The 27,172-nt window shown below is 40.5% G+C and overlaps 1 protein-coding gene across 6 annotated transcripts in view; it reads right to left on the bottom strand.

Annotated features, from left to right (window-relative positions):
• Positions 1-27,172, bottom strand: part of GAPVD1 (GTPase activating protein and VPS9 domains 1) — a 69,901-nt gene that overhangs the window by 36,253 nt on the left and 6,476 nt on the right. For 5 of the 6 annotated variants that reach the window (XM_050927006.1, XM_050927004.1, XM_050927003.1 and 2 more), the window contains exons 2-4: positions 11,133-11,348; positions 7,850-8,693; positions 842-928 (exon numbers count right to left, since the gene is read on the bottom strand). In XM_050927006.1, coding sequence (XP_050782963.1) covers positions 842-928; positions 7,850-8,693; positions 11,133-11,348 — 1,147 coding nt within the window. The remainder of the gene's footprint in view (positions 1-841; positions 929-7,849; positions 8,694-11,132; positions 11,349-27,172) is intronic. The other variant, XM_050927007.1, reaches the window with a different exon arrangement.

Below are 27,172 nucleotides of genomic sequence, written 5' to 3' on the forward strand. Positions count from 1 at the left end.
GGCACTAGAAGACTTAAACTAGCTCACAGTAATGAACTTGTACTTAAATTGTTCCTTCCTCGGGAACCAGCTGAGCATAGCTTACAAGTGAAACAAAATTATAGGGGACAGGGATAGGCAAGTAAGGGAACTGTCAATTTAAAAGTCATATCTAACTTAATGTTTACCTAGTTACATTAAAAGTAGCAAGAGAGATTGAAAGAAATGAGCAAAAAAAGTTTGTTAGTTTGCTTTCTGCATTTGACAGCACATTGTGTATAGTCAGTTTCACTGTTTCCTCCACAGAGTCAGTTCCCCTATTGTGTGTGCATCCTTCATACAGTAAGAAAGGAGAGTACACAATTTACTAAAAAGGGCAGAGAGGTGGGAGGAAGAGAGGAAATGAGGCAAAAACTGACAGGAAGATCCATGGGCTGGTGTGCAATTTTTTTTTTCTTTAAATTGACTACATGGCGTTCCCTTAAATAAAAGTAGTTTATGCTAAATTCAGCAGAGAAAATTATTAAAAAAAAAATCACTTCATATCTGTTTCAGAAAGTATCATACTTTGACATTTTGTTAATATTGTCATTTAAGCAACAAGGTAGTGTGTGTCTAGTAGTCAGGAAGCATCACTCCAAGTTTTATTCCCAGCTCTGACTCTACTGTATGTGACCATGCGGATGTCACTTAACCTGTACCTCAGTTTACCTACTCATAAATTAGATGTGCTGCTCACCTACCTCATAAGAGGGCTGTGAAGCTTATTTGTTTGTGAAATGCTTTGAGATTCTCAGATGAGAGGGGCTACAGAAAGGCAAAGTGTCAAATATGTACATATGTACTATTTTGTGACTCTTACTTTGTCGAATTTGCCAAGGTTGCTCTTCATGTGCGGATCTCCCTCTTCAGAACCTGTCATTGCCAACTGCTGCAAAAGTCTCCCGACCTACAATGGAAAAAGAATACTTTGGGCAAATATTTCAGAAACCATTACAGAACAACAAGATAGACTGTAATACAGGAATCAAATGAGAAAGCTCTTCCATTTTAAACTATTTTAATTTACATATAGACTTTCCCAGAGTTACTTTTGGGGCTAAAATTTCTCACAATTGTTCTTAGGCCTGAAGTAAAACGTTCTACATGGAAATATACTCAGTCCTGCCTTGAGTGCATGGGACTAGACTAGATAACCTCTCGAGGTCCCTTTCAGTCCTATGATTGTATGAAAGTTTCACTAAAAAAAGTTATCCGAGTTATCTAAACAGGAAGAGTATTTTCTCCTATTAAGAAAATTATGTACTTTTTTCCACCCCCAACTCAAAGGCTGCTTTGTTTTAATTCCCTCTTTCATTCAATGAACAATCTATAATAGTACCTTATTTGAAATTATTTCATTATTTGTAAAAGAAATCCTAGCCATTTGTTTGAATATTGCACGCAAAGCAGTTATTTTCCATATGTTTTTAAGCCTATGCTGGAGTATTAGGCTCTGATTCTTCACAGCAAATATGGAAGGGATGAGGATTGAACCTAGAGGTCTTAGACCTGTAAATTTTGGTAGACAAGCATGGAAAAAACACAAACCTCTGACTCAGTTTGTACACTGCTTAACATCTTTTTCCTGAAAATTAACCTTCCTTAACCTGTCACCAAGAGGTTTATAAAACTGAGTCCTATAACAATATACAAAAAATGATATGGCAAGTATATAAGTGATCCCTTGTTTTACAGCAGCATCTAAAGAACCCAATCAGGATTAAGGCCCCCTCCTGCTATGCACTGTGCAAACATAGTAAAACACTCTCTCTGCTCTACAAAACTTACTGAAATGAATTTCATCAGTCAGTTCACCAGTTACACGTACATACGTTGATGCCATGTTTTGCCCCATGTACATGGAACATGCGGCAGTTTTTTAGTTAAATGGGTGCTATTTAATACCACTAATGAATATTAAGTTCCCAAAACATTTGCACAAAGACAAATTCTGTTACCTGAAGGCATATTCTAAAGTGTTAATACAGCGGGTAGTTTCCCAATAAGCAACATAGTGTACATCTATTCAGAGGACAAGAGAGACAGACATTTAGCAGAAGTGCTAAATGACTTTGTTTCAGTTTTCACTAAAAAGTTCAGTAGCAATTGGACATCTAATGTAGTGAAGATTAGGTAGGATCAGAGGCTAAAATAGGGAAAGAACAAGTTAAAAAATGGCATGGACAAGTTAGATATCTTCAGGTCACCAGGGCCTAATGAAATACATCTTAGAATACTCAAGGAGCTGACTGAAGGGATATCTGAGCCATTAGCGATTATCTTTGAAAAGTCATGGAAGATGGGAGAGATTCCAGAGGACTGGAAAAAGGCAAATATAGTGCCAAGCTAAAAAGAGGGAATAAAGACAACCTGGGAAATTCCAGAGCAGTCAGCTTAAACTTCAGTACTCAGAAAGACAATTAAGCAAATAATCAAGCAATCAATTTGCAGACACCTAGAAGGTGATAAGTAACAGTCAGCATGGATTTGTCAAGAACAAATCATCTCAAACTAACCTAATAGCTTTCTTTGAGAGGGTAACAAGCCTTGTGGATGGGAGGGAAGTGGTAGATGTGGTATATCTTGACTATGTAAGGCTTCTGATACTGTCTCACATGACCTTCTCATAAACAAAGTAGGGAAACACAACCTAGATGGAGCTACTATAAGGTGGGCGCACAACTAGTTGGAAAACCATTCCCAGAGGGTAGTCATCAGGGGTTCACAGTCAAGCTGGAAGGGCATATCGAGTGGGATCCCACAGGGATCAGTTCTGGGTCTAGTTCTGTTCAATATCTTCATCGATGATTTAGATAATGGCATAGAGAGTACACTTATAAAGTTTACAGACGATACCAAGCTGGGAAGGGTTGCAAGTGCTTTGGAGGATAGGATTAAAATTCAAAAGGACCTGGACAAATCGGATAAACTGTCTGAAGTAAATCAAATGAAGTTCAATAAGGACAAATGCAAAGTACTCCCCTTAGAAGGAACTATCAGTTGCACACAACAAAATGGGAAATGACTGCCTAAGAAAGGAGTACTGTGGAAAAGATCTGGGGGTCACAGTGGATCACAAGCAAAATATGAATCAACAGTGTTGAGTGCTGCAAAAACAAAAACAAGGGGTGGGCGTGCAAATAATATCCCCGAACGTATTGGCAGGAGTGTTGTAAGCAAGATGTGAAGTCATTCTTCCGCTCTACTCTGCGCTGTTACATCTTCAACTGGAGTATTGTATCCAGTTCTGGGTGCCACATTTTGGGAAAGATGTGGACAAACTAGAGAGAGTCCAGAGAACAACAACAAAAAAGCTTAAAGGTCTAGAAAACAAGACCTGTGAGGAGAGACTGAATAGGACAAGAAGCATTGGTCTTAAAATGCAGAAAGGGCTATTTAGGTTAGACATTAAGAAAACTTCCTAACTGTCAGGGTGGTTAAGCACTGGAATAAATTGCCTAGGTATGTTGTGGAATCTCCATCATTGGAGATTTTTTAAGAGCATGTTAGACAAACACCTGTCAGGTATAGTCTAGATAATACAGGGTACTGGACTAGAAGACCTCTCAAGGTCCCTTCCAGTCATAGAGTTGTATGGAATTCTATTATTTCAGTTAGTGCAGATTAGCAAAAAAATACAAATATGCTAGCAAAAGTGGAAGGATATTAAAATTTACAAGAGCTGCTAGATCAGTCTTACAAATATTTGTACTTTACAGCTCTCACCCATGTCAAAGCAGGTGTATTGCCTTTTAAAGCAGTTTAGATGGTTGCTATATATTTCTGAACTTCAACAGCGGAAATCAAAAACACCAATATATGTCTTTTAAAACTCAGCATTTTAAAACAAATGGATATTCAAGCTTTAAAATTTGCCTCTTCAGGAATCATAATAGCAGAAATATTTTAAGTCAGGTTTCATCATCTTATCTCTAGTAAAATCAGTAAAAATACTTTAACAATAGCCCCAATAAATGCTTAGAAGATCTCAGATATGAGGAGAGGTTGCAAACGACTGTAGAGGATTTTTAAACTAAAGGTATGGAGGAAAGCTGACAGGTGTGGAGCTGAACATAGTTCAGGCAGAAAAATCTCTTAGGAATAAATTTACTAAAGGGAGATCTCTATGCCCTAGTAAAGACGATAGAAGAGAATTTGGTATAGTATAGACAGGAGAAAGTAAGGAACAGCCAAATGCAAAGGACTCCATTTAAATACAAAATGTACAAATGTTTATATACAACTGCTAGATATCTAAATACGAAGATGGGTGAACTACAATGCCTGGCATTAAAATGAGGATATTGATATAATAGGCATCACAAAAACTGAGTGGAAGGAGGATAACTAATGAGACATGGTAATACTCGGATTCAAAAATATACAGAAATGACAGTAGGTCATGCCGATGGGGAACTGTATGTGAAAGGAAGCACAGAGTCAAAGTAAAAATCTTAAATGAATAACTCTGCCCCATAGAATCTCTCTGAATAGAAAGCCCATGATTGAACAACAAGTGTATAGCTGTAGGAATATACTACCAACCACCTGATCAAGATGGTGATGATGATTGTGAAATGCTCAGGGAGAGGCTAAAAAGAGGCTATAAAGGCAGAAAACGTAATAAAAATGGGGGATTTCAATTATTCTCATATTGAAATGGTACATGTCACCTCAGGAAGTAATGGAGAGAAAAATTTCTAGACACCAAGGAGTAGCTTGTCCTGGCACCTACAAGAGGAGAGGCAAGTCTTGATTTAGTCGTAAGTGGAGAATAGGATATAGACAGCAGTTAAATATAGTTGAACTGCTCAATAGTAGAGACCATAATGTAATTAAATTTAACATCTCTGTAGAGGAAAAAAAGCCAAAGAAACCCACCGCAGTCAAATTTAATTTAAAAAAGGGGAACTGTACAATAATGAGGAAGTTAGTTAAACAGAAATTAAAAAGGAACAGTCACAAGGGTGAAACACCGGCAAACTACAGGGAGACTATTTAAAAACACCATAATAGGAGGAGGCTCAAACAAAATGTATACCCTGAATTTGAAAAACAAAGAACAAAAAAATGCCACCATAGCTAAATAGCGAAGTAAAAAGAAATAAGAGGCAAAAAAGGTATCCTTTTAAAAATTGGAAGTCAAATCCTAGTGAGGAAAATAGATAAGAGCATAGACTCTGGCAAGTCAATTATAAAGCAGGCCACAAAAGAATATGAAGAGCAACTAACTCAAGACACAAAAACTGACAACAAAAAAAAGTTAACTACATCAGAAGTAGGAAGCCTGCCAAAAAAATCAGTAGGGCCAGTGTATGACTGAAGTGCTAAAAGAGCACTCCAGGAAGACAAGGCTGTTGCAGCAAAGCTAATGAATTCTTTGCATTGTCTTAACTGCAGAGGATATGGGGGAGATCCCCACACACAAGCCATTCTTTTCAGGTAACAAATCTGAGGAACGGTTCCAGATTCACGTGTCAATAGAGGAGGCTGGAACAAACAGATGAATATGGTCCTCATGACTTATTACTATCAATTTTATCAAAGAGTTCTGAAGGAAGTCCAATATGAAATTGCAGAACTACTAACTGTGGTACATAACCCACTGCTTAAAATCAGACTCTGTACCAGATGACTGGAGGGTAGCTAATGTAACATCAATTTTTTAAAAAGCTCCAGAGGCAATCACATGCCAATAAGCCTAACTTCAGTACCAGGCAAAATGCTTGCTATAGTAAAAAACAGAATTATCAGACACATGCAGGGCTTTGGAGCTGTGTTCCGGCTCCGCTCCAGCTCCAGGCAAAAAACTGTAGCTTCACTGCTCCAGAGGCGCTCCGTGCTCCAGCTCCGGGCTCCGTTCCAAAGCCCTGGACACATGGATGCTTTTATAAAGGGAAATCATGTCTCATCATTCTGTTAGAACTCTCAGAGGGGGTCAGCAAGCATGTGGACAAGGGGGATCCAGTTGATACGCATATTTGGACTTTGAGAAAGCCTTTGATGCTATCCCTCACTAAAAGCTCTTAATCAAACTAAGAAGTTATGGGATAAGAGGGAATGGTTCTCTCATGGGTCAGTACGTCATTAAAAGATAACAAACAAAGGGTAGGAAAAACGGTCAGCTTTCAGGGGTCTGTACTGGGACCTATGCTGTGGAAAAGGGAGTGAAAAGAGAGTGAATTGTGGCGTTGCAAAATCTGATGATGATACAAAATTACTCAAGATAGTTAAGTCCAAAGCCAATTGTGAAGAGTTACAAAGGAATCTCACAAAACTGGGTGCCTGGGCAACAAAATAGCAGATGAAACGATGTTACTAAGTGAAATGCACACAGGAAAAAATAACCCCAACTATACATTAAAATGATGGGGTCTAAATTAGCTGTTACCACTTAAAAATCTTGGAGTCATCATGGATAGTTCTCTGAAAACATCCACTCAGTGTGCAGCGCCAGTAACAAAAAAAAACAAACAAACCCCCCCACACACAACTAGGAAATATAAGACAGAAAATAGATCTTATAAATCCACGGTACACCCACACCTTGAATACTAGGTGCAGTTCTAGTCGCCCCATCTCAAAAAACATACTAGAATTGTGAAAAGTACTGAGCAGGGCAACCAAAATGACTGGGGTAGCCAACATCTTCCATATATGAGGAGAGATTGTTCAATTTAGGAGAGGAACAACCAAGAGGGAATATGACAGAGGTCTACAAAATTATGAAAGGCACAGAGAAAGTGAACAGGGAAGTGTTTTATTTACACCTTCACAGAACACAAGAATTAAGGGTCATGTAATGAAATTAATAAGCAGCAGGTTTAAATAAACAAAAGGAAGTATTTCTTTACACAACACATAGTCAACATATGGAACTCATTGCCATGGGATGCTCTGAAGGCTAAAAGTACAGTAACTCCCCACTTAACGTAATTATGTTCCTTCAAGCAAAATGATGTTAAGCGAATCTAATTTCCCCATAATTAATGTTAATTGGGGGGAGGGAGTGTTCCAGGGAAATTTTGCTTTGTTGAGGTGGTGAAATCAGAGGGTGGGATATTTCCCAGGGAATGTCTTATTACTAAATGATGAACTAGCACTAGGCTGAGCCCTCAAGAGTTAACACATTGTTGTTAATACAGCCTCTCACACTCTACAATGCAGCAGGAATGGAGGGAGGAGAAATGACATATATGAGAGAGGAGATACATTCATTGCCCCTTTAAGTAAGCTGACCACACTCTAAGTACTTTACCTTTTTAAGCAGATCAGCAAGTTGAGACAGCAGTTGCAGCCAGCAAGCTCCCTCAGTCCTGAGCCCTGTCATGTCCACTCCTGCTCTGTGGAGATGGGGGGCAGGAGCGGGCGGACACCTGGACATTAGCACCCCTCTTCCCCTCCTCCTCCTCCCTCCCTCCCCCCGCACAGCAAGCAGGAGGCTCCCGGGAGCAGCTCCAAGGCAGAGGGCAGGAGCAGCATACGGCACAGGGGGGAGGGACAGCTGAACTGCCCAGCAATTGATAGCCTGTTGAGTGGCTTAAAAAAAGAATGAGATAAATTAATGGTCTCTCAATGGCTATTAGCCAAGATGGTCAGGGACACAACTCTATGCTTCTGGTGTGCCTAAACCTCCAACTGCTAGAAGCTGGGACCGGATGACAGGATACATCATTCAAAATTGCCCTGTTCATTCCCTCTGAAGCTTCTGTCATTGGACACTGTTGGAAGACAAAATACTGGGCTAGATGGACCATTGGTCTGACCCAGCACGGCCATTCTTATCTGGTCTTATTTGTTTAGAGTAACATAATAAAGGAAGTGGTACCTGCATCAGATTAAATCTTGCCACCTCGTTTATTGGGGCATCCGAAATTATTCCATACTGTTCTGGGTTGACAACTGCAGGACAAATGAAACATGCAAGCAGAAGATCCGTGCACATTGCTCGCACCTCCCCAACCTCCAGGCGGTCTACACAGGAGAGTGTTTTGTACATTTGTGATAAAATCCATCTCAAGCTATGCGGAAAGCAGTATGTGTTCTGCTTGAGATAACCAATGAATTTGTTCACCAAAGCCACTAACTTAGCCTCATTGGAATCCACCATTTCTTGGACTTTTTGTTTGAATCTTTCTGTGCCTTTCTCCCCAAAGAGTTTTTCCTGTTGTGCGGAAGAGAATCTCTCAATCAATTTGCTTGCATCTGTTTCTAGGTGGTCTTCATCTTCCACCAGCAGCTGCATGATTGGCTCATGCAATGTTGCAGTGAGGAAGAGTTTTGCAGAGAAGAGTCCTTCAGAAAAAAGTTTGAATAAAATGCTGAATGCACACGTGCCTCTCCTCAAAAGCCGTCTGGGATTGTCGCTTTCCTTCAGTTCAAATTCTATCAAGTAACGCAAAACTTGAAGGAGGTAGCTCTCATCTTCCTGCATGATGCAATTCCCATAGATGGAGGTAAAGACTGTGTAAATAACACTTTGTGTGTTGTCCTGGTTGAGTTTCTCTCCAGCAACCAGAGAGGAAGCAATAAGCCTAGGGTTCTCTCTCAACCTGTTGAGGAATTCTCCATAAGCAGTCTCTTGAAATCCCAACTGCTTGTACCCATCAACAAACTGTGTGTCCTCCAAGACTTTGGCATGCTGGCAGCATTCAGCAGGAGAAGCTTCAGCACTTCAGAGAAAAAAACAGTGAAAAAATTCAATTATTTGTAACAGGACTGTCAAACGATTAAAAAATTAATTGCGATTAATCACAAGATAAAAAAGTCCCGATTAATTGTAGTTTTAATTATACTGTTAAACCAGTGGTTCTCGAACTTTTGTACTGGTGACCCCTTTCACATAGCAAGCCTCAAGTGCACCTCCCCTTATAAATTAAAAACACTTTTAAATATATTTAACACCATTATGAATGCTGAAGGCAAAGCAGCATTTGGGGTGGAGGCTGACAGCTCACGACCCCCCATGTAATAACCTTGCGACCCCTTGAGGGGTCCTGACCCCAGTTTGAGAACCCGTGTTAAACAATAATAGAATAGAATACCATCTATTTAAATATTTTTGGATGTTTCTACATTTTCAAATATACTGATTTAAATTACAATACAGAATGCAAAGTGTACGGTACTCACTTTGTATTATTTTTTATTACAAATATTTGCGTGTGTGTGGGGAGGGGAGCGCTGTCTCTTTAAACGGAGCACTCAGAAGCTTGAATGCTTTTTTCAGCCAGCAGCAGCTGCTGTTGGCAGCACTCACTCCTGAGCTAGCAGCAGACAGGCTCCTCCTGATTCCCCACCTCAGCTCAGTGGCGACTTGGGAACATGTGCAGGGGGAGGGGGAAAACCCAATATCAGCCCCTCACCCCCACTTTGCGCAGCAGACAGGAGGCAGGCTCCCAGTCTGGAGCAGGTTGGCCAGGAGCAGCAGTGGAGCACAGGTATCCCTGTCCCAGAGGCATGTAGCAGCTTCCCCGCTCCAGCACAGCATCCTGGGCGGTGGCCTCCCTCGCACACCCCTAAGGCCGGGCTCTTCTCTCCTCCTCCCCCAGAAGGTGTTTAGCCAGCTCTCCCAAATTGCCTGCAATCTCTTCTCCCTGTCCGCCTTCTGCCCACTGGCACAGGCGGTATCTACCTCCCCGCCACCACCACATCCCATCTACAGAGATGCAAGATTAAGACTCATTTAAAAAAAATAACACTCTAATTTGTTTTGAGTTAATTGCATGCAGTAACTGCGATTAATCGACAGCCCTAATTTTTAATAGGCAAATTATGAAATCTAAAAGCAGCAGCATTCTGAATCCATTACCAGGAGCTCTAGACCAGTTGTTTCCAAACTTTTTTCTAGGGACCCAACTGAAGAAAACTGTTGATGCCAGCGACCCAACGGAGCTGGGGATAAGGGGCTCGGAGTGTGGGAGGGGCTCTGGGGTGGGACAAGGGATGAGGGTTTTGAGGTGCAGCAGGGGCTCCCGGTTTGGGGGGAGCTCAGGGTGCAGGAGGGGGGCCGGGCTCTGGGGGTGCAGACTCTGGGGTGGGGCCAGAGATGAGGGACTTGGGGTACAGAAAGGGGTTCTGGGTTGGGGGGGCACGCTCACGGTTGGGGCAAGAGATTGAGGCGCAAGGTTGGGGCACGGAGTTACCTCTGGCAGCTCCCGGTCAGCGTCACAGCCAGGGTGCAGATGCAGGCTTCTGGCCTGTCCTGGCACCATAGATCATGCTGCGCCTGAAGCAGCCAGCAGCAGGTCCAACTCCTAGGCAGGGGTGCAGGCAGCGCTCCCAGCCCAGTTCCCACTGGCCAGGTACCAGCCAAAGGGAGTTTAGAGCCAGTGCTTGGGATAGGGGCTGCGCACGGAGCCCCATGGCCCTCCGGCTTAGAAGACAGAACTGCGGCTGGCTGCTTCCAGGGCGCAGCGTGGTGTCAGAATAGGTAGGCACTAGCCTGCCTTAGCTGGGCAGCACCACCGACGGGACTTAACGTCCCATTCAGCTGTGCTGACCAGAGCGACCCAGAGTCTTACACGCCACGACCCAGTACTGGATTGTGACCCAAACTTTGAAAAATGCTGCTCTAGACAATAGAGTAAAAAAATACACTGCAAGAATTTTTCCTTTATTTAAAAAAAAAAAAAAAAGAAGAATTTTTCCTTTATTTAAAAAAAAAAAAAAAAAAGAAGATAGCAGTTAACATCTACAATCTTTATTGTACGTTTCAAAAACAAAAAAAAAAAAATTGTGAACATTAGTCAATTTATGAGCTTCATTACCACAACAAACTTGAGCGTTTAATAATAAAAACAATTTCTTACTATGAACTACCAATCAGAAGAGATGCAACATGTATATATACACACACCGGAAGTCCAAAAATAAAAAAATAAAAAAAAGGTAGAGTGTTTTAACTACCAGTAGTCACATCATATTTAAGAGCAAATCTGAGACAACTCAGATTTCCTGTTTTAGAATAATTTTTCAGAATGGTTTTAGAGCCATTAAAATTGTGTCTTTAGAATCATCTTTTGTGCTCAATATATAGTATGAAAGGAATCATGGATTTCTTTTAATTCACAAGAGTTTAGGAATTCAATTTCCCAGAAAGCATTTATCACCTTGTTATGATAAGTCTGTCCAAGTTAATCCTTTGCTGCTTGGAAATCCACGCTGTGTGGTACAGTTTCTCAGCTGTCTTCAATACATCTGTATTTAATCTCTGAATAAGTTGCTTTTCTGAGTTTACATAGAGCCGTTCCTGCTTGAGGTGATGAGCCAGAGTGTGAATATCCAGCTTCACCATCTTTGAGGGTGAGAGGACTACACTGTACACACTGCAAAAGGAAAAATACATGAAGAATTTCACATTATATATGGCTTCTATTTCTTAAAACTCAAGCAGACAAAAAGAATTTGAATACTGAAAAGTTATCAAAAACTTCATGATAAAATTTAAGAACCAGTGATAATTGTAAGTTTATGACTTACTGTAACTATAGTATGTATCTTTGATTCTGATTTTCCTCATGGATCCCTACTTTCTTCCTGGATTGCATTTTTTAAATGGACAACCAACCTAATTCTCAGTTACTGAGGGACAATCTCTACTCATTGATATATTTTGCTTTCCACAACCAAATCTCTGTACAACTTTTCATGAGGGATGTACCCAAGTACTTGGATTCTAATATCTAAACTGTATCGTTAAATCTATTCACCTCAATTTGGATTATTGCTGATTATGTACTCTATGAATCACATGACTTTAAAAACAAACTTTGTATTTGTGGACAATCTAAACACTATACCCAGATGTAAAGACACTTTTCTGAACCTATGTATTCTATAATTTTTTTAACATTAGCTTTAATACAAATTTTAAATCTAGCCCCACCTCCCCAACCCCAGGCAACATCCCTAGTTATTGGGCCATCCTTCATCACTGTAAAACACTTCAAGTTGATAATGTGATCTTCAAAATTTCTCACATGCACTTGCAGGGTTCGGTGACATCATATTGGCCAGTTCCACACATATTAAAGCTGCTCTCAGCTCTGGTAACTTAAACATTATTCTGTTTTCACTAATAACAGCAAAGCTCTCCCCAAAGTGCCACACTGGGGTGAGGGGAGGTGGGGGAGGGAGAACACCCTCAGGATTACCCTTCTAATTTCTAATGGTGGAGGCCAGCATGATGACCCACAGACTCAATCATACAGGAGGTAGAAGGGGGAAAGGAGTCCCATTCTAACATATTATATGGTCAGGTCAGTGCTCAGTGAGCAAAGGAGTACATGTGAATAAGATTTATCAGAACACATACTTATTTTAAACTGCAGCATAGCTTAAACTGCAGCATAGCTTAGTATTTGGGTCTAGTATTTGGGTCCTGCCACGAGGGCAGGGGACTGGACTCGATGACCTCTCGAGGTCCCTTCCAGTCCTAGAGTCTATGAGTCTAGTAGCCCCACGACCGACAGAAATTCACGCTTTTATGTGAAATAAAGAGGATTCTGTCTTCTACATTATTCAATTTGCCTTTTCTGCTAGAGACTCATAACTAGCACCACCCATACATAAACATGCACAGAATGCATTGCTAGTCAATAGTAGAACTCATTCAACAATGTCTCCTCGAACATCCCAACCCACAGGAATGTACTTGCAGGCCATGATCCAGAAATTCTCCAAGTGACAAAACAAACTGAAGAAACCTCAAGCTGGAAAGGAAATCTGCAAAGGAAATCTGCAGAGTCCATTACAGTACAACAGCAGCTAAGTATTTAGTGAACAACATTTGCTTTTTAATGGCTAAATAAACCAAAAAAGTATCACAGTATTTAAAACCTTTCATTGTTAGAAATTTAATGAAGGTTGGTAAGAAGTGCTTGCCAAATATGTAACTATATATGATATAATCAGATATTGCAATATTAATCAGATGCAACTTGTCTAGTTTAGGATTTAAAGGTGTGGTCTTTGCACCTGTTAGCTAACATGTCCTAACTACCCAATTTAAATGTCTAGATAGATAGGCATACCGCCATTGACATGTGATAAAATGGTCAAGTTATTCAAAAGAAATTTCCCTTTTTCCTCTATTTATTTAAATTAAGATGTTGAGGAATCATTTGTGAAAGCCATATTAACATGGACAATATAATTTGTGTAAGCACAATTACAGAGAAGAAAACCAAGCAGCCATTAACCTCACTTGATTTCTTACAAAGAAAATTACCTTAGCTGACCACTCATTTCCTCACCATCAGATGTAGCCCTTCTTGAGTGTTAGTATGGCAGGAAGAATTATGACCAGCTCCATCACCCTGTATATGTTAGACAGAGCACTCAAGTACTATTGTGATGGATACTTAAATACAATAAATGGAATGCCTGTCTGTTCCCTATCAGCTCTAGCACCTTCAGTGAAGCCTGATCTTCCAATGCTACTTGCCCCTACACTCAGGGAACTAGAGTATGATTTATGATTTGCAAGCATATCACTCTCCTCTTTGTACTCTTTAAAGATCTTTCCAGCCACACCAAGCACTAAACCAGAGGATCCTTTCCAAACAATATTTATTAGCTTCCCTAAGTAGGCACAGAATTTTTAAAAGAAACCCTGATGGTTCAAGAGCATGAGTCACCAACAACTACTTACCCAAGTTCCCTCACCAATGGTTCGACTTGACAAGCAAAGCCCTATCATCCAAAGGAAGATAAACCATAAATAGCTGTCACACATAATCTTTATATATAGAAAGGTTTAAACATCTAATGTCTGAACACCTCAACTTACAAAGCATTTTCTAAGCTTGCAAAGGAGACTCAGAGTATCCTTAACAAAAATCAATCCAAAGGCTGTAGTTCATGCTGAGATCATCTCTCTACTTGAAGGTGATATTAAACCAAAAGAACAATGAGGAGGCCGGTGGCACCTTAAAGACCAAAATTTATTTGGGCATAAGCTTTTATGGGTAAAAAACAAACAAAAAAAAACAAACCACACACAATACATTTCTTCAGTTGCATCTGAAGAACTGAGGTTTTTTACCACAAAAGCTTATGCCAATATAAATTTGTTAGTGTTTAAAGTGACACTGGACTCCTCATTGTTTTTGTAGATACGGACTAACACAGCTACCCCTCCGATACATTAAACCAAAAAGACTCAAAGAAGAATACAAAGTACCTTTACAAAAAGTTGTACAGGTGACTGCCTCATTAAACGAATGGAGCAGTTCTATTAATGTGACAGAACTGTACCAGCAGCATAAAGTTTCTAAGAAATACTTTCCTGCAATAAATTATGCTTACGATAAAAATCAAGAAATAGATTATATATACCTATGTTAAAGCAACTGCCAGGTGACCAGAAAAAATGATGTATATAGTGACATACGTTATTGTATTCCTCAGTTTTTACAAGGTATTGCAGCACATGGATTTAAAACAAGATAGCTATAAACATACAAATTTTGATTTATAGATATATTATATAAAATATCAAATTATATCCGGATGTGGTTGGTTATATATAACCACATCCGGATAAGTTAAAGAGCTGCCTAGATACTTTTATGGCCCTCATCTCTACAGTACCCAGGCACCATGGCATAGAATTATTAATTCATTTTAACTCATTCTGGATGTGAGACAATGCACTGTGTACGTTTTAGGGGGAAGCAAGTTCCTAGTTTTGCAAAGTTCCCCTATTATAGATGACATTTTATAATTAACCTGCATCTGATGAGTTTCAGATCCCTAATGTAAAATTACATCTCAAATACTTGCATAGGGTTTCACAAAGTCTGTTTTTAATAGTGAAAACAATCTCTTGTTGAGCTTGTTTTTTCTCCCCTTGCACATGCATTACAAAAAGGTTTTTTTGTTCAAAAGGGGACTGCACAGCAAGAGAGTGTGTGCGCGCATTAAAGAATAAGGAATATTTTCATTAGATTTTACAAATTGTTATTAGGGAGAAGTTTTACTTTGCAATGGCAACGTCTTTCACAATGGCAACTGAAATACAGGAAGACTATTCAATTCTTTACACCACCAATTAATAGTTGGTATAATTTAAAAACAGGCGGTGTCTAAAAAACTTTTGCTCAGTATTAAAGACTGTAGGATAAAGAGATCCATTTGAAAGTTGCATTTCCAATTACGTAAAGACATGCTATTTGGAACCTGAAGTAGGTCAAAAACACTTAAAATTTTTTTTTATTAAACTAAACGTTTTTGCTATGTTATTTGGAAAGCTATTCATTATTCTCAGGACTTAATTTGCTCACCTTTTGAATAAGAGTTTTATTTTTGTGACTAAAACAAGATTTTTTTTATATGATAAAATCCCTGCAATTAGATTTAGTAGTTGGAGGTGATAATGCAAATTCACCTTTGGTAAGAAGGAAGCCAGCTATTTCTTCACACGCTCCCCTTGTTTGCTAGTCATAACATTACCTTCAACTGTGGAGGAAATGAGAAAGCATAACCAGAAAGTTATTTATGAAGAAAAGACTGCCAATGATAGCTCTCTAAAAAGCTAAAAGATCAGTGCACTCATCTTTCCTTCATAAAACTGTACTGAAAAAAGTAAGAAATATCCTTTAACTAGCTTTAGAAAGGTGAGGAAGGATTTCAAAGCAGTTAAATAACTTTAAGGCAACTCTGAAAATTTGCATACAATACAAAAATCTTCTGACAGTCCTAGATTCCTGGGATCCCTTGATATAGAACAGAGGGCCTACTTGGAGTTCAAAGTGACAACAGCATTTTAATTAACTAAAGCAAGAGGCCAGCTGGAGTTCTGACTGACATATTTAACCACATTTTCTCCGGAAACATACCTGGCCAAATTCAGTGCCAACTTGATTTCCTGAACTGGATGCAAGTCAGCACAGAATTTGGCCCAGAGTGTCTGAGAGCTGACGCAGACAGCAAGATGGGAGTGTAAATGCTTTGGAATATAAACAGCAAAATATATAGGAAACAAATAATATTTTGGACTTAAGGCCAAATTCCAATAATTCACTCTGGAGTTGCATGGCACACGGGAAGGCAGAGTTTGGACCCAGAATGCTTTCAAGCGCAAGAGCTTTCAAACATACTTTCCATAAAAGACCGAGAGCATATTTCCAACCCTACTAGTTTAGTTATGAAGCAGGAAAAGAAAGCATTTACCAAGGTTCACTGTTCACAGCTTGAGAGCCAGGACTGCAAGTTAATCAATATGAAACAGGTCCTGTCAACTTATTTATTTGGTTGGGGGCGAGGGGTGAAGGAATGAGGTGGATACTTCAGAAAACAGGAAAATTTATCATCTCCTCCTGTCTCAGGTGCACAGGATTTCTACCAGTTTCCACTGTTAACTTGTGCTGGTGAGTCAGGCTTCTGAGTGCCATATTCATGGCTCCGGCTTCTTTTTCTACTGTTCTACATAATGTTTCTCTAGATTGCCCCTCTTTTTCTTTCCAGTGGTCTCCATATTATCACTTAACATGAAGTCATGTTGGGAATCATTTTTTCAATTTCCGTTAGCTCTTCAGAGCCAATACAGCAATGGGAGAGAAAGCTGAATTTCATTCTGGCTCATACATTCCTGACTTACTAAACTGCATTCCAATTTCAAGATCAACTTCTAACCTAAGTTACACCTGATGTACAGAACCATTTCAAGACAATGGAGTTCTATAGGTAAACCCCAGGCAGAATATAGCTTTAAGAATCCTTATCACTTATGATGCATGTGCCTGACTTTCAACACCTAAACTGAGATTTCAGGGCTGATAGTTTACAAAAAAAATTTACTTATAAACAGAACAAGTGAGAAGAACACAATCATTTTTATGGTCACTTTTCAGACTATAACTAAAGTTTGAATTCAAAAGAGATTTTAATAATCAGCACTTATGTAGGACTTTTCATCTTCAAGGAATGTCACAAATATCAAATAAAATTACTTCCGAAGAGATTGGATAGTAAAGAATTATAATTTTACAGACTGGAAAAACAGAGAGAGGTAAAGATGTTTGCTCAATACCACAAGGATGAGTCAGTAGCTGAGCTCAGTTTATGATACTCCAGACTCAGACCGTGCCTCACTTCTCCCCACACCCTCATTCACTAACCTACAAATTCCAAAAACCTGATCAGCAAACCAGGAAGGGGAAAAGTTGTTTCATCCCAAATTCATGAACAATGCTGGGAAGTAGCTTTAAATTCATTAGTCTTGTCTTCCTTGTATGGGAAAATCAAGAGGCATGATCCTGAGTTGGCTAGCTTGAGGTAAAACCCTAATGAAGATAAAGCATTTGGCAAATTTTACACACAGCAGGTGAAGTTAGTCTTTAACTTAATCTGCTAATCTGTGTAAAAATTGTGTTTGTATGTGTATATTATTATATAATATAATCTGTCTTATCTTCATTTAGTTTTCACCTCAAGTTAGCTCACTTACATTAACACATTTCTTTTCTCAGTAAAAATCAGGCCTAAAAGATCAGCCAACAAAAGTCTTTCAGATAATAGCTACTGCCTTCTCAGAGGGCTTGTTTAACACTGGAGTTTTAAACTGGATCCAGTCTAGTTAATCCAGTTTGAAAATGCTTGCATACAAATGACGCAACCCATCACCGAGCACTACTACTGCATTTAATCAGGAACACTGGAACCCTCTTGCATAGTGGACTAGGATTACTTTTTGGATTTTGTTTGGTGTTTTATGCGTACGCAATTGCTGTCTGCCACTTTTTGCATGCTTTCAAAGGCTACTCCACAATGCTTTGAAGGTCAACCATTGATGACCTGTCCATTTACTTGTGTGCCCTCCCTTTCCTGATACCAAATTTCCAGGGTGACCCTTCTCCTCTTGAAAAGACAGTGAGGAGCCAGATGTTGCCAATTTGCTCTTGGATCCCACTGTACCATTATATAGATGATACAACCACAATGGCATTCCAAAAGCCCCACAACATGCCACGTGCAGCTACTGGGAGCTGTGCTGACACTTTGGACTTCCTCACCATCTGGAGTGAAGCATAAATTCAGGAAACTCTCGTGGCCAGCCACGCATATAAGGACTTTTTCATGGACATTACAAAGCAGCTATCCACAAAATGCCAACCAGTGCTGGATAAAGACTTAGAAGCTCACAAGAAAGTATGTTGACAGAAGGGATAAAAGGAGACAATCCGGTAGGGGAATGTGATCTGTCCATTTTTATTTTTTTAATTAACTGGACAAGATTTTACTTAACTATAGTACAACCCAACCCAGGCACTACCTGGAGCTGCTACCCACACTGTCCCCCACAGCAAGGATGACCAGCTGGACACATCAGAAGATGAGCTGTCCCCTAAGAACCGGGATCCTTTTGGAAGTCAGGAGACTGACAATGGCCAGCTGGAAAGCCAGCCCCAGTCCTGTCCTGCCACAATGGACCACAATTTCTGCCCTGTGTTGGATGACTGAATCCCCACCAAAAACTCAGGCCAGGATGGAAGTCAGACCTCCTGGAGGGAACATCAGTATGTAAGTACCTATCTTTACAATTTATTATTCATTATTATTGTTGACAGATGTTAGCTAAGAGCCTCTGCCTGCTTCCCCACCCCAACCTCCTTCTGTTGCTTCAAAATGGTGCCTGACAGCATAGCAGAATTACAATGTGTTCAAATCTGCTGCAGAAGCAGGGAGTTGAGAAAAACAAAGCATTCATTTGTGCACAATTCAGTTTACTGAGACAGTGCTTATAGGAAAAGAAATTTGGTTAGTTTATATGAGGTATAAGTGCACGCTGCCTGCCCGGTCAAGGCACAAACAATATTGCTCCCCGCTGAGGTACAAATGCCCTGTAAGATGCATTGTAGCAGACAATTATTGTAGGATCCCTTCTATTTTTCTCTGCACTCTCTCCATGTCTGCATGGGAGATACAGCAGAACTTAAGACTAAGAAATACCTTGATTTTGTTTTGCATATTATAAGGAATAGCCTCATGTCCATGCCCCCTACCCTTGTAGACTGCAAGCTCCTTCCACTCCTCCAGCACTTCTCAGGGAAATGTCCTGGTGAACAACTTCTGAGCATCTCTCAATGGTCTGCCCTTTGTCTTCCTGAATAAGATCATTCTCTCCTCCTAGTCACGTGCCTCTGTGTAACATCATAGAGAACGAGGACAGCCCAAAGGAGATTACTATCCAGCTCATCTTCCATAACCTCTCTCCTTTACAGCTCCAATGCCACAGAAGCATCTCCAGCAATCTCCAGCATATAAACCACAAAAACAAACCTGGAACATAGCTCCAATCACCCCACTCCAAACAGCTTGAAAGCAGACATGATGGACAAAGCCAAATGCACCCACTACCCTTTATACATGCAGATCACTTCCTATTCTTTGGAGGAAGCTCAGAGAGATAAAGCCACACATACATACGGGGGGGGGGGGGGGGAGAGGAGTGCTACCATGACTTGTCTGGGATATGAACAAGTGACTCTTTCCAGCTCCTACTCCCACAACCACAATGCCTGCAGCAGCCAGACCATCAAGGCCTGGGCCTCTATTTACTTCCAGTGGGCTGACCAACCTGCAGGGGAGAAAAAGCAAAGCTCAGGATGAGATGTTGGCAGAACTCCTGGCACAGTCACAGAGGAAAGCCAGGCTAGTGAGATGTGGAGGCTGTAAATGAGGATCCAGAGGGAGAAAGAAATGCAGCTCTCCTGGGAGACTGTGGCAGTGGCGAAAGACAGCAACGCAGTGGCCAGGGAAAGCATCACCATGACAAAGTAGAGCAGCATGAAAAAAGACAAATGCAGAGGCAACTCATAGATGTTATCCTGAGCCAGAATGCCCTCCTGGAAAACACGCACCTGCTAGGCCAGCAGTCCCTTAACTTGGGATCCAGTCACGTCCTTCAGGCCCTGGACAATGCTGGCTACTGGGACAAGCAGCAACTCCTAACCTCCGCATCGCTGCAGCAGTGCTCCCAGCGACTCCCATTCCCCTCTCAGCTCCAAGCTCTAGACCAGTGGTTATCTACCTATGACCTGCTAGTGGCCCAATAAGCACACAGCTGCAGCTCATGTGACATCCTCCGGGCCATACAGGTAGTATATATTGTATGGATGCAGCCCATAATGGTCAACAGGTTGAGAACCACTGCTGTAGACACTAAGAACACTTGCACTTGTGTCCAGCTCTTTTGAGCCTTGTAATGCCCATGAGAAGTTTGAGCCATGACACTCAATCCCAGAACCCATGTGGACAAGAACTACCAGCAACAAGGTGTATACTTGTCTTTAACTTTATGCACTCCCCTCCAACACTGCAAATTGTTTTATTTGAAATGTCCTTACTGTTGCACTTTGAGTTCTGTCTGCCCTGTTGCAGTAGTTAAAAATTTGTGAGCATCTAGTTACTTAAGAAGATTAGTTAAAGGCATTTCCAAATACAGATTTTTTCCACTGGTTTCGTTCATAGATTCTAGGACTGGAAGGGACCTCGAGAGGTCATCAAGTCCAGTCCCCTGCCCTCATGGCAGGACCAAATACTGTCTGATTTAAAAAAAAAAAAAGTTTTAAGTCTATTTCCTAATAGAACAGTTTACAATGCATCCATTATGAGAAATCATTGACTTTAAACACAGAAAATCCTTTAAATAAAGCTGAAAATTCATAGGCTATGCTATCACATGATGCAAACTGAAAATAGAACAGGGGTTCCACGTGCATGCTATTGGTGCAACTTGCATACTGAGAGTCACCTGCCATGGATTAAAAAAAGCTTCAGACTAAACCCCCTGTGGAGATTCACTCTCAGCACTCAAGTAAATCATCTGACATCGTGCAGCAAATATGACTTGGGAGATTTGGATTTGAAGGTATGAATTCAAACTTTGCTAGTCATGGTTCTATAGGTGATCTTGTAGAAGTTTTTCTTGTGTGGCCAGAAAGAAGATTCAATATACTTAATCCCTGAATCAGTCTGTTTTCTTACTTGTAGGATCATCATTGGCAGCTATGGAAAGGATCTGGATGCGAAGTTTATTACTGAAGTAAGGCTTTACGAGTGACATTGGTGCATTTATACATTCATTTGAAAATATAGGACAGGCTTATGTTAGAGACAACAATTTAGGGTTTTTTCTGATTATCAGAATAGCACAGCATGTTTTTACTCCAAGAAGGCTCCACAAAGGAGTGACTTGATATCAGGTGATGCTCAGAATCCAAATTAACACACACACACACTTTTAGTATCTTGACATAAGTGCAGTATATCTAAAAATAAGTGACAAGTTAGAGTGCCACAACATGGCAGAACATATCAGGTTACCTCAATATAATCTTTTAAAGTGTATTATGCTGTCAAGAGAAAAAAAGATATTTATAAATATACAAAAATTGTAGTTTCCCTAACATACTACATTCATCAGCAGATGTCTGCATCAGTTGTATTATTCCCATCAAATCAAGAGACAGAACACCTAAGCACAGAATAGTTGAGAGGTTCTCCATTGTCATGCAGCTTTTTAAGCTATTACTATTGTGAACTTCAATACTAAAACAATATAAAGTTTGAATAATGACACTTATGAGCTTCCGTATTGATAAATACTGTTGCCCACCCGTGGGCTAACTATGGCTCATGGGCTCTAGCATTACGATTCCCGAAATGAACATGCAAAAAGTGTCTGTCTCTTTGTGATGGAAATTCAAACACAATAAAAGACCATTCAAAGTCTAGATGTATGAGACTCACGGCTTGGCTACACTTACATTTTATAGCACTCTAACTTCCTGGCTCAAAGGGGTGAAAAATCACCCCCCTGAGTGCAGCATGTCAGAGTGCTTCAAAACACTAGTGTAAACAGGCTCTGAGTACTGGGAGCCGTGCTCCCAGTGCTCGGAGCTAAACCCCTTGTGGAGCTGCTGCGGGAGCGCTCCCACAACAGTGTTTAGACGTTTCCAGTGTAGCCAGGCCCTAAGGGCTAGTCTACACTAGAATCGTTTCAGTGGTGCAGCTGTACCAACATAGCTGCGTCACTGTAGCGCTGCTAGTGCAGACGCTCTATTCCGATGGGAGAGAGTTCTCCTGTCACCTCTCCAAGCGGCAGTAGCTATGTTGCCAGGAAAGCTTCTTCCGCCGACAAAGCGCTGTCCACCTCGTTGCTTAGGCTGCTATAACTTACGTCGCTCAGGGGTAGCTTTTTCCACACCCCTAAGTGACTTGAGTTATATCGAAGCAAGCACTAGTGTGAACAAGCCGTAAGCTGTGAAATGGTGAGTCGGTTGCTATTAAGTTCAACTGTGTTGACAAATATCAGAGGGGTAGCCGTGTTAGTCACCCACGGAAGCTCATGCTCCAAAACGTCTGTTAGTCTATAAGGTGCCACAGGATTCTTTGCTGCTTGTGTTGACAAAGTTTTAATTCATTTGGGTTTTCACATGGTGCTGTCAATCTTATTTCATCTGGAAAACAGAATCAGCAGCTTTTATGGTTTTATAGTCCTCCATAAAATAAGCTGATTGCCCTGCTAATGACTGCTACTGAACTCAGCCTCTGGAAAAAGCACTGCATCAATGAGAGGTACTGCTCCCACTCACCAGTTTTCAACAATGCTTCTAAAGTCATGTGTAAGTCTGGAGTAACAGGGCAAACTGATTGGAAACTAAAGATGAAGACTCGGGGCTTATCTACACTGGCAATTTACAGCGCTGCAACCTTCTCGCCCAGGGTGTGAAAAAACATGCTCCCCCTCCCCTCCCCGCCCCCCCGAGTGCAGCAAGTTTCAGCGCTGTAAAGCGCCAGTGTAGACAGTGCACCAGCGCTGGTAGCTACTCCCCTCATGGAGGTGGTGTTTTCAGAGAGCTGGGAGAGCTCTCTGCCATGACCACACAAACCACGTTAAAGCGCTGCCGCGACACCACCAGATTAGCCCTAAGCTATAGCTTGTGAACCTTGGATCTGGTCTACATTACAGTTAGGTTGACACAAGGCAACTTACTTCAACCTAACTAAGGAAGTCTTCACACTTAAATTTTGCTCCCGCTGATGTAACTGCCCTGCTACTCTGACTTAATAATTCCACCTCCACGAGCGGCTTGCAGTCAAGGTCGATGTAGTTAGGTCAACACAGTGTCAGAGTAAACACTGCATTGCTTCCACCGACTGTTGGATGGCTCCTGAAAGCCAGCCACAATGCCCCACACTGACAGCAAAATCAATACAAACGCTGCTGGTGAGAAAGCGCACCGCTGACCCAAGGAGCAAAGTGTAGACAGGCCAAGCAATGTAATTACTGCAGCAGCTGTATGCCGGCATAAGGTAGGTTGACTTAATATTGTAGTATAGACATGTCCTTATGAAAGTAAAGGAATGCATCTGATAGGTATGGCATGTTGGAAGGCTTCAAACTACTGCATAAAGAAACATTACTAAATTCCGTAAGTGACCAAAATAACCAACTCCAATTCAGCAAAAAGAAAAGCACATGAACAACAACGTAAATAAATGATTGTGCTCAGTCTCACTTTCACTGCTCTAAATACAAATATTAGGAATACAGCCTAAATACACCCAGTGTGATATTTCACTCCATATTCTTTATGAAAATATGCTTATGAAATGAATGACATAACTGATATATAGTTTATGCAAGTTGGCTCACATAAGATATAATTGGAAAGGTTAGGACTTATGAATGTGATTATCCAATGAGTGTGCCTGTACCATTTTTGTATCTGAAGTTAGGAATATGGACTATGTATCTGTATTTCAAATGTATTACTTTGGGTGTCACCCCCCAACTAGCCCTTCAGGTACAATAAAAAATCCAGACAGGGCTAATGGCCCATTAGCAAAGACAATGGCCGTGAAAGAGCGTAGTCTTCCTGTGGACGCTCCAGACAGCCGACAAGTAATGGCTGCCACAGCCCTGCAGAGACATGGATCTGCGTCACCTGGTACTGGACCCACCCCTTGGAATGCCAGTGTTCTTCCACTGGGAGACAAAGAGTTCCCGCCATACGCAAGAGCTATATAAGCCAGGGGAGTGACATCATCATGGTTCTCTTCTGCCTCCCCACCCAAAGAGACACTGAAAAACACCTGGAAGCAAGAACTGAACTGAGGGGACAAAGGCTGAACACAAGCTGAGAGTGTCCAGTCTGTGAGTGGAAATACCTGAAGTCTCAAGCTGCAGGCCAGTGCAGCTGCCTTTCAAGACTTTCAGTAATCTATCTGTGACAATATTTAGGGTGAGAAATTACTATTTGTAACCAATTTATTTAGTGAAACAAGCTTAGTATGTGTGTTTTGTTTTATTTGCTTAGTAATCTGCTTTGTTCTGTTTGCTATCTCTTTAACCACTTAAAATTCACCTTTTGTAGTTAATAAATTTATTTCTTGTTTATAATATAACCCCATTTCTGCAACTCATAATGGGGCAGGACGTATGCACACCTTCCTCCACACTGAGAGAGGGGATGGATTTCATTATATACCTTTGGATCTGCACTCCAAGGGAGGTGGACACCTGAGTGCTGGGGTAAACCCCTTAAACTCAGGCTTCCCAGAGCTGATCTCAGTGTTTGTCTCATTCTGCAGTTGGGTGTGGCCCTGCCTGTGTGTGTGCTGGAGGAGGCATAATAGCCTGGTTCAGCAAGACAGGTAAAAAGGGTGCCCTGGCTGGCAGAACAGGCAAGTTCAGTGAAATCCCAGCACATGAGGTGGACCTTAAGGGGTCCAACCCGTCACACTCAGCTAGTTGGAAAAAGAGACAAATCAAATAAAGTTCTTCCCTTCTTACTTATCTAAAGAAATCATTAAGAGCAAACAATTGTATGTGCTGTAACCCTCCTGTACTGCAGAGCAGTTCAATTCACTCCAGCATTCAGGACAAGAATTTTAAAGAATGTTCTTATTAACTTCTATGGAATACAAAAAGTCATAATTGCCCTACTGTGTTAGCTCGTAAGTGCTCATGAAAATCACTTTATGGTCCCAGACAAAACGTACCAACTTGAAGAGGTGAAAGATTATTTACAGTTGTCCGAAGGCCAAAAAGTTTATAAAATCCAGATACTTAAACCACTTCTGTGACAAACAGAAGTTTAAAATCCATGTGGCTGCAGAACCAATAGAATTTAAGCAACTACCTGGATTTTTCATATTAAATTCCTGCTATCTCCATAATTTCGATGTAGATACGCTGAAGTGGTTTTTTTTACACTGCAGGGGTTTTCACATGGTGCTGGTATCGCAGCTGTAAATTATCATGAGGCTGCTTAAACACTACTAAAAAAGAATGACAAGCCACAGAAATGTACTGTAATACAATGATTAATGTTAGTAATATACAACACATCATGATGCTCTTGGATAGCATGAGCTGAAGTGTTTTGTCATACCTGTCTGACATGACATTTGACAACTGTTGTCACAGCATAGCACAACATAAGAAAAAGGGGATACGGTGCTTAGATACCAAGGTGTTAAACGCCTTAGAAATACCTAGGACATGCAGATAAAAAGCAATAAAATCCTAAAAACCACTATACTGAATTAGATGGCTGAAAATTCAACTAATGCTTGATACAAAATACATGTCTGATTTTGTATTGCAATGTAAAGAAAAAACACCAGCTCTATAAAATACTTGTGCTTCACAAAAAAAAAAAAAAAAAAAAAAAAAAGCATTAAACAAAATTGATAAGGATTATTTACCAAAGTGGTAAAGAACATTAGTAAGTTTTATTTTTTCTTTTCTTCTCCCTTGAAACATTTCTTGCTTCAGGTTATTTTTTAGCATGGCGCCCTCACAGGATTCAGCTTCCATAGCAAGTTTGGACAAGTCAAATCTAGGTAAGGCAAACCAAGACAAAATTGGAACCATTCCATCAAACTGAAAAATATCTCCTAAGTAAGCTTGCTTGGGTTCCCTGATAATTTGTCCCACATGAAAACATAAAAGTTTCCTATCTCATTAACATATACAGTAACAGCTAAAAAGCAACAGAATTTGGATTTAAATAAATGGTATGTGTCTCAAAGAGATAGCTAAAAAGTTAAAAGCTGAAAATTTTACTTGTAAATAAAAGATAGCTTAATAAATTATACGAACTGAGTTCTAAACTTTAAAAACCAGCATCTCAAACTTTCAAACCTCAACTTTAATAGTAGACTAACCCAACTTTGCATTAGAAATTCACTTGCGCTCACTGGCTGCACTGCAACACTGAATGTATTGTCTTTTCAACAGGATTACTATTCCTGGGCACAATTTAGCACAACTGGAGCGGGAAGGAAGATTAGTAAATACAACTAGTATTAGAATATTGTGGTGTTTGTAATCAAGTGTGTCCACAATAGTGTGGTGAAACAAAAAACCTATCTGGTGACCTTTTGCAATCATTCCCATAGGCAAAAAGGCAAATGTCTTCCTCCTTTACTAACCACACAGTATAACAAATTTTTAGTTTAGTTTCATCACCCTACCTCAGGAGTTAGGGCGATCAACTATCATATCTAAGCAATGTTTTAAAATCCAGATAGCATATTCTCTTTAACAGAAGACTAAATGTCTATACACGGTGCTTACATTCACATCTATCTCCAGGGTTTTTCCTACAGAATAGATGCTTTGTTTTTCCAAAGTATTGTCTTTGATGGAAGCCTCAACCCAGCTTGAAATCTAGGATAATAATAATTCATAGTTTAAAGTATGAGGTGGGATTTTTTTTGTGCGGGGTGCAAAGTCCCTTAATGTTCAGGATCCCTTTACAGAGTACATCGATCATTTGACGGATGGACTTATGCAGTGTCTAAAGATATGTCTACACTGCACACTATGTACGGTGGCATGTAAAGTACATACACTATTAGCCCCCCTATGAAGCGGATAAAGACCAGTGCAGACAGCGAGGCACTGCTAGGGCAAATAAAGGTATGCCTGAAGCCTGTGGGTATATATCCTATGTGATTCTCTGCAGCCCAAGCAGCACCTCCCACATCTACACTATTGTTAACAGCTGCCTCCAGTTGATGGAGCCTTTCATTGACATAGGTAGCTACACTCTCCAGTATGGATGCAACTTGCTTTTCATTGCTGCATGATTCTACACTAACCCTACCCACTGCTGACACTGATGGGCAG

Source organism: Gopherus flavomarginatus, chromosome 17 (assembly GCF_025201925.1).
Source record: "Gopherus flavomarginatus isolate rGopFla2 chromosome 17, rGopFla2.mat.asm, whole genome shotgun sequence".
In the NCBI taxonomy this organism is placed as follows: Eukaryota; Metazoa; Chordata; order Testudines; family Testudinidae; genus Gopherus; species Gopherus flavomarginatus.